Raw genomic sequence first — 12,816 nt, forward strand, 5'->3', positions numbered from 1 at the left:
AAGTGGGAGGCAGTTCCAATTTTTAAAAAGCGTTATTTGATGAATTGGAACTACGCAGGGAAGACAGATATGTTGGGGGTAGTTCTTGTATTCAAACTTCGACGACTGAAGATCAAATACGTAGTCGAAGTGTCTCTAGATTTCAAGGATTCTTTAGGGCGGGACTGTCTGTAGACGCAGAAAGAAAAAAGACATTAGAAACCAGAAGTCAAAGACGTGCGACCCCTCCCTCCTCTCTCGCAGCCCCCCACTGGCTATGCAGACACAGCTTCTTAACATCCACCAACCCTCAGCCCAGCGTCTGTCTAGGGAGTCTGGACCCTCCCAGCCGCCGCCGCACTCTCGAGCCTTCCCGATCTCGCAGCGCGTCCGCTTGACCCGCCGGGCTGCTCCGGGCTCGCCAGGACGCTCCCGCTCTCGGGACCCGCCCGACGAGGGCAGGGAGAGAGCAGCCGCGCAACCTGCGGGGTTGCGAGAACCAAGCAGGTCTATAACGAGTGCCAAGTTGTTTGCCACACAAAATGCCAGGCGACTGGAGGTGAAGGGGTCGCCTTGCCCTTCGAACGTCCCCAGGTATCTCTTGCACCTGACGCACAGCGATTCGGCGAACTCGCATAACCAGAGAGCACCTCAGTCTCAGGGGCGCTCCGCAGTGTGAGAACCTTTCGTTCCAGTCGTATCTTCTTTCCCAGACCCTATCTCCCAAACCTGCTAATGGCTTCCTAACGTTTCTAGCACAAAATCCATGTTTTTACCTAACATCCTTTTTTTTTTGACTTACAGGGTCACTACTACGTTATCTGGCCTCTGCTCTCCTCTTTGATCTCGTTGTGTACTCGCTCCAGCTGGCCTTTGGGTCCTCTTAAACTGCCACGCTCTTTTTCATGTAAGTTTTTGCACTCGAGTTTCTCTGCCTCCCGTGGCTAATCTCTTCTCATGACTCAGGTTCTCTGACCACTCTTAAGATAGTCTCCTCGCCTATTCACACTTCACTCTTATCCACCACATCGGTTTTACAAACTCACTCTTCGAAATACAGTTATATTGCTTAAAAATCTACTTCCCAGAATGTAAGCTCTATGAGGGCAGGATTCCCATTTTGTCCTATTCACTTTTGTGTCTGATCTAGAACGGGGCTGATCACGCAAGTAGGAACTTAAAAAATAGGAAGGAAGGAAGGGAGGGAGGAAGGGAAGGAGGGAGGGATCGTGTGTACCTGGGTTAAATATCTTAGGTTTGATTATTCATTTGCCTGTGGCCCAACTCGATCATCTAAATCCTTCTCTTCAGCTCTTCCCAGTTCTTGCTCCGCCCAACAGCCCTGTGATTGGCCCCTAGTCCTATGCCGCATTCCATACGGAAGCTTCAGCTGGAGGAGAGAGAGGGTGGCAGGCTAAAGGAGATATGGGTGCCTCTCACACCCAAGGCCTAGCACTCAAGACATCTCCCAAAGGTCCAGAGCAAGCCTTTCTACTCTGTCCTCCTAGGCTCGCCTAAGACACAGGGAGCCTAGTGCCCCAGTTCTGAGCCAAAATACGATAGATTTCAGTCTCTTCGAAGTCAGGGTTTACCTTAAATTTTCGCGTAATTTCGTATATTGCTATAGATAGATAGGTAGGTAGGTAGGTAGGTAGATAGATAGATAGGTAGATAAAATGATTCCCCCTTCAGAAAAAAGTCAGAGTAAAGTTGGTACTTTAAGCAGGTAGGAGTGAGGTGGGGGAAATGGGCCAAGGGAAAAGAAGTCCTCGTGGTCGTAGGAAAAGGGAAGGAGGTCCACATATCCATCATAACAGAATGCTTAAGAGAGGGAAAAGCTTAAGAGAGTCTCTGTTTCTCAGAGAGTGCAGCGAATCCCAGTGTGCAGACTGCGAGAGTTGGCGAGGTCTCCATCCCAGTCGCCCTCAGAACCCACTGGGGGAGCTCTGAAAAACTCCACCGCATAGAGCGGAAGGTCGGATTTAGCAGAGTTTTGCAATAGAGCCGGGAATGATAGATCTCTGCCAGATGATGCCACGCGCAGTTGGCTTTGGAAATTCCAGGGTTGGTTCAGCGACCTTGTTAAACTAGTGGGGAAACTGGGGGCCGTTGAAAGGATGCAGCTAGCCAGCTAATTTGCAGGAAGAGGGGCCACTAGACCTCTAGCCTCCGGAGTGCTCAATTTTCCACCGTCTGCTTCTCAAGTGTTTAGGGGATGGGAGGCACGGTTTATGGGATGGGCTTTAACGTGCGACAGTCCATCTTGGGCTATTTCCCGTCTGCAGTCCTAACGAGGCAGCGCGATCGGGAGACTGGAGTTGTCCCACGGGTTGGCAGGGTGAGCTGAGGTAGGACCAAATACCCTAGTCTCCTGGGCCCAACTTTCTCTTCCGAAAAGTGAGTGCGCTGGGCTGCGGAAGCTGAGTTCAAACTCGTGGATCAGCCACCTCACCTGCGGGACCTTCCGCGGAGTCTGCGCGGGCGTGGCTCCCGCCTTCGGTGCCCCCTGCAGCCGAGCGCAGGTAGCGGGCGACGTCGCGGTGGCCCCGCTCCTCAGCCAGGTCCACGGGCAGGCGGCCCCAGGCGTCGCGCACGTCCAGCCGCGCCCCGGCTCGGTGCAGCGCCACCAACGTGTCCAGGAAGCCCTCCCGGGCGGCGTCGTGCACGGGTCGGGTGAGGGTGGCGGGGTCCGCGCAGTTGGGGTCCGCACCGTGGAGCAGCAGCAGCTCGGCCACGCGGGCGCTGCCCATCATCATGACCTGCCGGAGAGAGCAGAGCGGTCAGGACCGGGGTGGGGACAAGGGCAGGATTAAAGAAACTATTTGCGGAGCCCCCAGCCCGTGCAGACGCCCTTACAAGCCACAGGTGTCTAGTTACTACTTTCTTTCAGTTACCAGCTCGCTTAGCCAGTTCTCCTACCTATTCCATTTTCCTGTACACATTCTGTTATATTCTCCAACGTTCTGCAGGGTTCCAGCCACGCACAGAAAACTGCCAGAGTCACAGACAACAGCAAAAGGGTGAGGAACAAGCTGGCTTTTACTACAGCCTAACCTCCTCTATTTTCTTCCTCATTTTGATATGAAATTATGTAAGGCTCGGAGATTTTCTATGGCTCACTGCTGTATATCCAAGCCCAGAACGTGGTAATTGTTTAAAAGCAAAAATGAAGAAAAATGACAAAAACTTAATTCTTGCAAAACTTTAAGCTACCCTTGGTTTCCCTGAACGTTAAACTTCAATTTCTTTAAGAATAAAATGAGAAAGTTTGTCTAACCAGCCCTAAAATTCCTTCTTCTGGTAAACTAAATAATGCCCCCCAAAGATGTCCACTTCCTAACACTCAAAAGCTGTGAATATATTACCTTATATGGCAAAGGGGACTTTGCAGATGTGGTTAAATTAAGGATTTTGAGGGAGATTAACTTGTATTGTCAGGGTGGGCTCAACTTAATTACATGTTTCCTTATAAAAAGGACACAGTCAGAGAGAAGATATAAGAATGGAAGCAGAGGTCAGAGAGAAGATGCAGGGGCCAAGAGCCAAGGAAAGTTGACTGTCACTAGACGTTAGAAAAGACAAGGAAATGGATTCTTCCTTAGAACTCCCAACAGGAGTGCAACCCCGTGGATCCATTTTAGACTTCTGACTTCCAGAACATAAAATAGTAAATTTATGTTGATACTAAATTTGTGGTAATTTGTTATAGCAGAAATAGGAAACTCAGACACCTTCCAAGATTACACTCTGAGAGTTCACTAAGTAGGGGGGTGCTCACCTCATTTGGCTCCTAAATAATCTTTGATACAAAGCCATTACTAAAGAGGAATTTTGAAATGGTGTTCACAATCACGGCAACCTTACAGTTTGAGTGTTACACGGTGCGTGGTGGTGGTAGACTATTCTTTTTTTAGGGTAACCATTATTTGGTTATATTAGCTAGACCATAGTGACTGTATAAAGAGGAATTACTTATTTTTAGTTACATTCTGTATTAAACACAAATTAATCTGTCCAAACCAATCGTAACAGAATCATACCAAGTTACAGTATGTTTGTTGATTCCTGTCCTGGAGAAAGTGAAACTGATTTAATTTTCAAAAAGACAGAGAGAAAATATAAGTGAACCAACTTACAGCTACAAAAAGAAAGAAAAACTAATGCAGTGCATTAGAAGAAAGAATTGTTTTAAAAGAAAAACTGGTGAAACTGTCACAATATTATTAACTACTTATTTACACTATTAGATTTCTAATAGATTATGGGTTAATTTCCAAAACAAAGGGGCCACACCCAAGGATGATGTCATAATGTTTTGGAAGCTCTACTGCAAGTGCCAGAGCTAGTACGTGTCTGTACACTTCCATTCCTGTATATAATGCAAGTGAAAATATATTAGTTGGGTTGGATAAATAAAGTCCTTCATCTTAGTCATAAAATTGGTTTTAAATGTTTTATTATATGCCACAGTAACATAACATTTAAATACTTAAACAATAGCAATCCAAAGCAAAAAGAAACTTAATCAAACAAACTAATATTTATAGGGTGCCTAAGTTAACTTGATGACCTAAATTTAATTTAGTAATTAAAATTTTTCTATAAACTAAGTATTTTTCTATTAAACACAAATTTGGTTAGGGTTCAAAACTAAAATCATACCCCCTTTTGTTTATGCTTTTATCCTATTTTAAAAATGATTTAAAATTAATTATCCAACTTTCTTTTTGTATTTAAACAATAAGGTCTCATCTAACACCTTCTAGAACTCGAAGGCTGAACGCCCAGTCTGCAAGGTGCTGGCAAAATTTTAGAGATATCTAATTATGACTCAGGCATGCATTTTTTAAAAAGGACTCAATGCTTCTCTTCTACAACCATTCAACCTTTCTCTCCCCAAATCTCTCCATATTTCAAATCCCAAATAATCTCAAATTTGAAGGCATTTTAGTTTTATTTTTATATCTGTATCTAAAAGTGTGTAAAATTTATCCTGTGTAGCATAGTTTCAGGAAAGGAAGATTCACTTGTGAAATCTGTTAAGTTCCAAGTGGAGTTACTTTTCCTTTGTCTTGTTAGGCTGGAGTTTTTGCAATGTGCATTTGCTTCGTATAAATTTTGTTTTTCAGAATCAGAAATCATTGTCAAAACTGGGCGTAAAACAAGGGTAGTGACTGCCAAGAAGAATGTGTCTTTAGCCTCAGATTTAGGAAGTTAGTGAAGGCGAAAAACAACAGAAAAACGAACTCAACACACCCTCACACACACAAAACTAGAGTGGGGAGGGGAGAAATGACATTTTTAAACTCTGAGGAATTGAAAACTCTCAAATAAATTAACCTATATCAGGTAAGTTTAAAATACCCAAAATGATAGGAGATACTCCCCAAGTGGTTAACTAAATTGACAGCATTATTTCAGGCAAGGTTACATTAACGTTTTTCTTCAGATATGTCTATTTCCTAACAAGCATATATTTTCCTTACTCGGTTAAAAAAAACAAACACGATGTGTAGTTACTTCTGAAAAATTTCAATCGACCTTTATTCCAACATACACAGCAGGAGATTTCCACTGAAATCCCTCCCCCCACTCCCAACAAAGAAGATGATCAGCTCCATTCCCCATTCAGTGAGTTCGGGGTTAAGTGGTCCAGCAAATCTTCCATTTCTTTAAACTCTTACCCCAAATGTTCGTCAATTTCGCATCTGATGAAGAACATACCTCGGTTTATATGAACACAAATAGGCTCTCCCCTCTAGATCTTCATACCAGTCTAGAGATCTGAACCCCATGTGCCTTTCAGTCCTCCGGTGGCTTCCTGAGCCCCCTGGGCGTCGCCGAGAGGAGGTCTCCGACTCCGACCTCCGTCTGAAAACTTCCCAGGAAGTCTCCCCTTTACCAAGAAACGCTTACCTGGTTCCGATCCACCGGCCAACCTCGTCCTTCTAAGTCGCCCGCCATTCCCCCGCCCCGCTCCGCCTCCACCTTCCCGCGGCAGGCCTGCCGACCTACCTGAATCGGGCTCCGACCGTAACGGTTCGGCGCGTGGGCCGGCGCCCCCGCCTCGAGCAGCGCTCGCACCTCGTCAGCCCGGCCCCGGGCGGCGGCGGTGGCCAGCCAGTCAGCCGAGGTCTCCATGCTGCTCCCCAACGCTCGCCCCTCGCTCCCTCACTCTCCCTCTCCCGCCTCCTTGGAGTGCAGGCGGCCCGCCCCGGCCGCCCGGGAGCAGCCCGCCCCTCCTTTTCCCTCCTCCAGGGCCCGCGGAAGCGGCCCCCAGACTCCGCTCCTCGACTCCTCCCGCGGACTCTTTCCACCCCGGAGAGCGCCCTCCACGCGTTCTTCCAGGAGGCGCCTTTTGCTCCCAACGCGCTGCAAATGAGACACCGCTGAACGGGCCCCACTTCATGCCTCCGCAGTCACGAGTCCTCCGCCCGCCCGCCTGGGGGCACCGGCCGGAAGCGGTCCGCCCCTGGAGCGCGGCGGAGCCCCGGCTGGAGGGCACCCAGGGCCCTCCCACCTGCCCCCCTCCCCGCGTCCCCCGCGCCCTCCTCCCAGCGCTGCGCCCCCACCCCCAGCAGAGGCGCACGCGCAGCTCTGAGCGAGTTCGTTCCACCAAAGCGAAATTCCTTGCGTGTACGCCCTGCCTGGCATTAGAGAGCTGCACGGGATTCCTAACTGCCAAGTTCGAACCAATGTGTTTGGTGTCCTAGGCAAAGTATTGCTTCCTCTTTTAATCAGAAGAAACGGCCAGCCTGTCCTCGCGGTAAGAGCCGAGGATCGATATCACCCATGCCACCATGAGCCTTCCCTTCTTTCAGACGACACACTCCCCCTCCAACACTCAGCACTTGGATATCGCGCGCTGGCTCTGCTATGCCAGAAATTCTAGCTCAAACGTTCATTTTGGAGAGTGGGCTCACCCGCCAGCCTGTGCCTCCCTCCCTCCACACACATGAAAACGGATGTCGGGAGAGAGCGTTTCCGAGGCTTACACAATGCCTGGTTCTAGTGCCTAGTATACGGGCTGGCTCCGAGAAAATGAGGTCTATTTAACAGGGATGGTGGAGATTTCTGCCTATACGCAGATAGGAAAGTGGCAAGGGAGTCACTGGGCTGATAGGCTCCGTTCTTAATAAATAATTCCTCCTAGACCAGAAAAAGTGCTCAGCGCTCTAGGGGCAGAGTTGCATTCAGAGTTGATTCAGAGACCAGGCTCACACACTGTCCTGGCGCCGCTTCTGTCCCGCTCCCTACACCTCTCCTTCCTACTGGAAAAACCTTAAAATTTTCTTAGTTATAAAATGCGGGGTGGGGGGGATAAGAGTCGTCCCTACTTCATAGGACTGTTCTGAGTTTTAAATGAATTGATATACCCATAAGTATTTAGAACAGTGTCACACATCCTAAGCTAATGCCTGTTAGCTCTTAAATTATCCATTTTGAGGATTCTTTTGCAATCCTGTTATGAGACACAAAGAAGAAAATGCTTTGGGTAGAATTATCCATATTATATAAAAGGGAAGGCAAGAAGACCTTAATCACCGAAACAATGATAGACATCCTCCAAAAGCCGACATATTTAATGAAAAGTTTAAAAGAATGAAGAGGATAATAAGCAAAAGAAAATCCAAGTTTCTAATTTATCCTGTGGTTATTACACACACACACACACACACACACACATATATATATACATATATATATATACACACACACCACACACACACATATATATACTTTTTTAAAAGACTGGGTTGCTCAGGCTTTGCAGATGCCTTAATCACATGCTTCATCTGTCTACTACATAACCCAGCTCTATTTTAAAAGTTATGTTTCAGTACCTGCTTGACTCCTCTTTTTTTTTTTTTAACATCTTTATTGGAATATAATTGCCTTACAATGGTGTGTTAGTTTCTGCTTTATAACAAAGTGAATCAGCTATACATATACATATATCCCCATACCTCCTCCCTCTTGCTTCTCCCTCCCACCCTCCCTATCCCGCCCCTCTAGGTGGTTACAAAGCACCGAGCTGATCTCCCTGTGCTATGCGGCTGCTTCCCACTAGCTATCTATTTTACATTTGGTAGTGTATATATGTCCATGCCACTCTCTTACTTCGTCCCAGCTTACCCTTCCCCCTCCCCGTGTCCTCAAGTCCATTCTCTACGTCTGCGTCTTTATTCCTTTCCTGCCCCTAGGTTCTTCAGAACCTTTTTTTAAGATCCCATATATATGCGTTAGCATACGGTATTCGTTTTTCTCTTTCTGACTTACTTCACTCCGTATGACAGACTTGACTCCTCCTGAAGACCCAGAATACCTGACTGTACTTTCAGTTGCTGTTAGATTAGGCAACACATGAAGTTTTAAGTGATGCCAATTAAAACACTTATGGGGTATCAAATCCATTATAAAAATCCATCACTGTGCCATTTATATTTTCCTCCAGGCGCCTCTCAATCATTAGGGCAACAATGGTGTGGAAAATTCAAACTGTGGTAGAGAACATAAAATTCTTTTAATGTAGCTTAAGGTATTGTATCATGGGGGAGGGGAAAATAGCCGTTGTGGTGATGGGATAGAGGGAACGGATTTCCCTTGTAATATGTCCGGCTTTTTGGACTAATATCAAAATTAGTTCTCATCACTAAAATGATGGTTCCTAATCTTAGGGCAGGGAGAGTAGGCCCTTTGGAGAACCTGTTGAAAGCTATATATCCTCTCCTCAAAAAATAAAGTATGCAATTTTATTTAAAAAGTGTGTTCACTGGCACATATAACTTTTAGGGAATTCAGAAATTCTTCTAAAACTCAACTATAGATTCCTACATCAGGAACTCTTTAAACTCTCATACAATATATTGGACGGTTACTGGAGGAAATGGGTGATAAAACCATATAAAAACATCCCTTGGATGCATTATATACAGACATGGAGATTGACTTTCTTCAAGAGCAGGTTTTAGACATGTATGCATTAGCTCCAGCACTTACAGTTGAGTTCCCCAAAGATTATGGTATCCTTGAGTATGGCCCCTTTGTTCTGGAAGTTGATCCCATACTCCACTGGAAATCTTGTGTAAATAAGTAGTTAATAATAGTATGAAAGCTTTCCTAGTTTTTCTTTTAAAGAACTACCAAACTCCCAATTTACTCATGTGTATCAGCTCAGACCTGAGGGGAAAACCCTCAGAAGAAATAAAATATAAAGCCCAGGATCCTGGTGCTGGTTATCCCAGTCTCAGATTCCCCATGTGTAAAATGGAGTCATTATATATTTCATGGAATGATAAAATAAGACGATGTATGTCAAAAAGCTTCCAAAATTCTAAAGTTTGTAGGTTATTTCCATTACCCTCCTCAAACTTTCTTTCTTCTCTTCTTCCCTGAGGACGTCATGGCCTTATTTAGGTTTGTGCTGTGTTGGCAGTTTTGAAAATCTATACTATGAAATAAAAACCTGTCTCAATTCTGATCAGTTTTTTAAGATTATTCATTTAAAAAAATGAATGTTCATTCAACAAGCTCACAGGTTAAAGGTAGAGTGCAGGGGGTGGGTAGAAGATGTTAAACATATGGGCTTGAGTTGGAATGCCTGGGTTCAGATCTAGACTTTTCACTTAATTGCTCTATAACAAAGTAACTTAATGTACCTGGACCTCAGTTTTTTCATTTGTATAACTGGGATAATAGTACTCGCCTCAAAGAGTTGTTGTAGGGATTAAATAATGTGTGTAATGTGTACACACAAATGTGTAATGTGTGTAGAAGAGCAAAGGGAAACAGAAGATGACACAAGAAAATGCAAATGGAACCAAACTCATTCTGGTGGCTTAGGCAAAGTCTTCATGGATGCTGGAAGCTCACCTTAGTCTTGAAAAGTGTAGGAGTATAAAGATGGAAAAGAAGAAGCAAGATGTTCCAGGCAGAAGTGAGAGCAAAGAAGTTTGGGAAAACTGAAAGTAATTTACTGGAATGCATGGTGAGAAACCGGAAAAATAAACTTCTGGAAGAAAAGCCTGCAAAGGCGTCTGCTAAGTGCTGCTCAGAGTGTCAGGAGGAAAACCAGGAGTGAATGGGATGCCGAGGAAGTGGGGACGCTCTGTGCAGGCTACTCTTTCACAGGTTAGCTGTGATAGCTCAAGGCAGTGAATGGTGAGGGGAGGCAGAGGGAAGGTGCAAGAGGCCTGAGCACACACATACCCTAAAGGAAAAGTGCCAGGTGACAGGAAGAACAGTTAGGAGAGAGAAAAAAAAGAGAAACTGAGGACATAGGCAAGATAGGGTATTTCTGAGGACCTGAGCCATCTAAAAAGTAAGGAAGCAAAGGAATATAAGGCACAGGGAGTCATCACAAATTTGGATGCAGGAGATTCAGCTAGATTTGAGAAGGGAGAAAAGGTCAGGGCAGGGAGGAAGTTGAAACACTTCCTTCCATGAACAAAGAGGCTGGCTTGTTTTCAGTGATGATAAGATGGTGGGCTAGGAAGTGAGAGTGCTGAAGGTTTAGGATATGTTATGAGGAAAGAGGGATGGGCTAAGTCGGACTTAGAAGGCTTTTCATCAGCCTGGAGAACCCAGCTGAGGGTCGGTGACACTAGAGGGGCACCTGACTCTTTAAATTAAAGGAAGCCTTGCAATGATGGTGCTCCTGTGACCCTACAAATCCAAGAATAGTATTCTAGATGTGAACATTAATTCAACACATCACCAGAAAGAGAAAGAAAGACATTTGAGAAGGTAGTATTCTGGTTCTTACAAGGCACTGCAGGATTGGCAAGGTATGATATGCATAATATACAAATACATCATATGTAAACTAACATCATTTTATGAGGAAAATAAAGGGTATTGGATAAACAGCTCTGAACTGGGACCAAGTGACAGTCCTGATTTGACTATCAACATGCTTTTTGATTGTGAAATCCTTTGAGGCTATTCTTAGCTTCAACGTCCATATCCTTAAAATGGACTCTATCTTGCTCTACCTTTATATCTCATGAGGTTATTATATCAAGTGAGGCAATACACACAAAAGCATACATCTGTTTACCATATTTAATATTAGTATTGTTATAAAAGAATTGTTCAAAATATAGTTTGAGGTTAAAAATAAAATATATATAGAATACCTCTGGACAGATATAGAAAAGTCTGTTAACTGTGGGGAGAAGAAATGGGGAACTGGGATGGGCATGTGATTTTCTTGTCACACTCTACAACTTGTATTGTTTGGATTTTGTACTATATGCATATATTAGCCATATAATTAATTAAGTAAACATAATACATTTTATTAGACAAATAAGCATTGAGCATTGCTTTTCTGAAAACCATCATTCATAACCTTATTTGACAAAGAGTAACTGAGTTCATACTATATGTCAGGCACTTGGCTTTAAGTTGTGTATACAAAAAAAGAAGGGTCCTTAGTCAAGAGGGTAAATTGGTAGCAACCATCGACATGTTTGATTCTCTGGAGGAGGAAGTTGGTCCGGAATTGGAATGCACGCTTTAGGGGAGCCTACATTAACAGTATAGGAGAAGGAGGATGCACTCTGACAACTGACAATTCAGACCTGTGTTACCAGGAAAAAGATGTTGCATTTCAGGGTCTGGAGAGGATCCAATAATTAACAAGACCTCCTTAGGAAATAGCTTATCAGAGCAGGTATGCTCTGTTAATGGAGCTTCTGGACATAGCTGGGTTAAGCCTGAATAGATGGGCTCTAGGGTGGAATGCTGGGTGCGGTAGAGGATTATTTGAAGACTAAAGCAACGGAAGAATAATTTCATGTACCCCTTTTAATATAGAAAGAGTTGCCAAAGTAAAGACCACAGGCCTAGCTCCACCACCGACTTTATTACCTTGAGAAAGTAATACTTTATTCTGGCTTTGATATCTGCATCTACAAAGTGGGCATAATAACAACTGTACCTCAAGAGATAGTTGTTCAGCTAAGAAAAGTGCCCCTCAAAGTGCCCCTGGGTAAGAATTCTAAGGGCTCAGTGTCCGATCTGGGTATTTTAAATGGGAAGGAAGGACTTTCTTGGGTGAAAAATGGCAACAAATGCAAGGTTTTCCTTCAATTATTTATTTTCCCACAAGGATAAAACGTAACTTTAACAAAAAGGGAGACCTCTGAGAAAAAGAGCAGACCTCTGTCACAGGTTAGTTAAGACACAGGAATGTGCCCCCAGGGATTAGATCTTTGGAAAATTCAAGATGGAGGATATTTTCTTTACCTTTTTACTATTCTCTAACTAAATTTAATACAGCACAATTATTGAGTATCTGCTACGAATAAGGCACTCTTTTAGGGACTCTATGATAGCTCTTTTCACTTTCACTCAGTTATTGTAAAATTTATCTTCCTGCTCAAACAGGATTTGGGCAAAGAGCACAAAACTCAAAATCCCTTTAACTTATTATAAATCTGATACATAATTATAGGTAAGTCCTAATTTTTCAGTCTTATTTTCCAAAGTATTAACTGGGTATAGAATCTGTAGTATCTATCATCATCTTCCCAAGATCATTTTGAGGATAACTTGTTATATAGCAGATGTCTTTTCTAAATTGTGTGCAAAACAAATGTAATTTTAAATCTATGTAAGGAGTTTACTCTTAAAAATATCTCTAGAGTGGAGTCTTGTGAAATGAGGAACCTTTGAAGCTCATGAAAACAATCACTCCCTAACTCAATTGTTTTGTAAATGTCTGTTTTTGTTTGTTGAGCAGTTTCTTTTGTTGAATTACTTATGCCTATTTGTGGCTACTTGGCCAGTTGAAAAAAACTAAAAGACTAGCACTGTGTGTGTGTGTGTGTG

The 12,816-nt window shown here is 43.9% G+C and overlaps 1 protein-coding gene across 3 annotated transcripts in view; it reads right to left on the bottom strand.

Moving 5' to 3' along the window:
* Positions 1-12,816, bottom strand: part of LOC115839011 (cyclin-dependent kinase inhibitor 2A-like) — a 24,676-nt gene continuing 11,860 nt past the window's right edge. For 2 of the 3 annotated variants that reach the window (XM_060300999.1, XM_030830322.2), the window contains exons 2-3: positions 2,432-2,738; positions 1-168 (exon numbers count right to left, since the gene is read on the bottom strand). In XM_060300999.1, coding sequence (XP_060156982.1) covers positions 143-168; positions 2,432-2,735 — 330 coding nt within the window. In that variant the 5' untranslated portion in view covers positions 2,736-2,738 and the 3' untranslated portion in view covers positions 1-142. Of the gene's footprint in view, positions 169-2,431; positions 2,739-5,994; positions 6,239-12,816 lie in introns of those variants that run through there. The other variant, XM_030830321.3, reaches the window with a different exon arrangement.

The sequence above is a fragment of the Globicephala melas genome, chromosome 6 (genome assembly GCF_963455315.2).
Source record: "Globicephala melas chromosome 6, mGloMel1.2, whole genome shotgun sequence".
Classification (NCBI taxonomy): Eukaryota; Metazoa; Chordata; class Mammalia; order Artiodactyla; family Delphinidae; genus Globicephala; species Globicephala melas.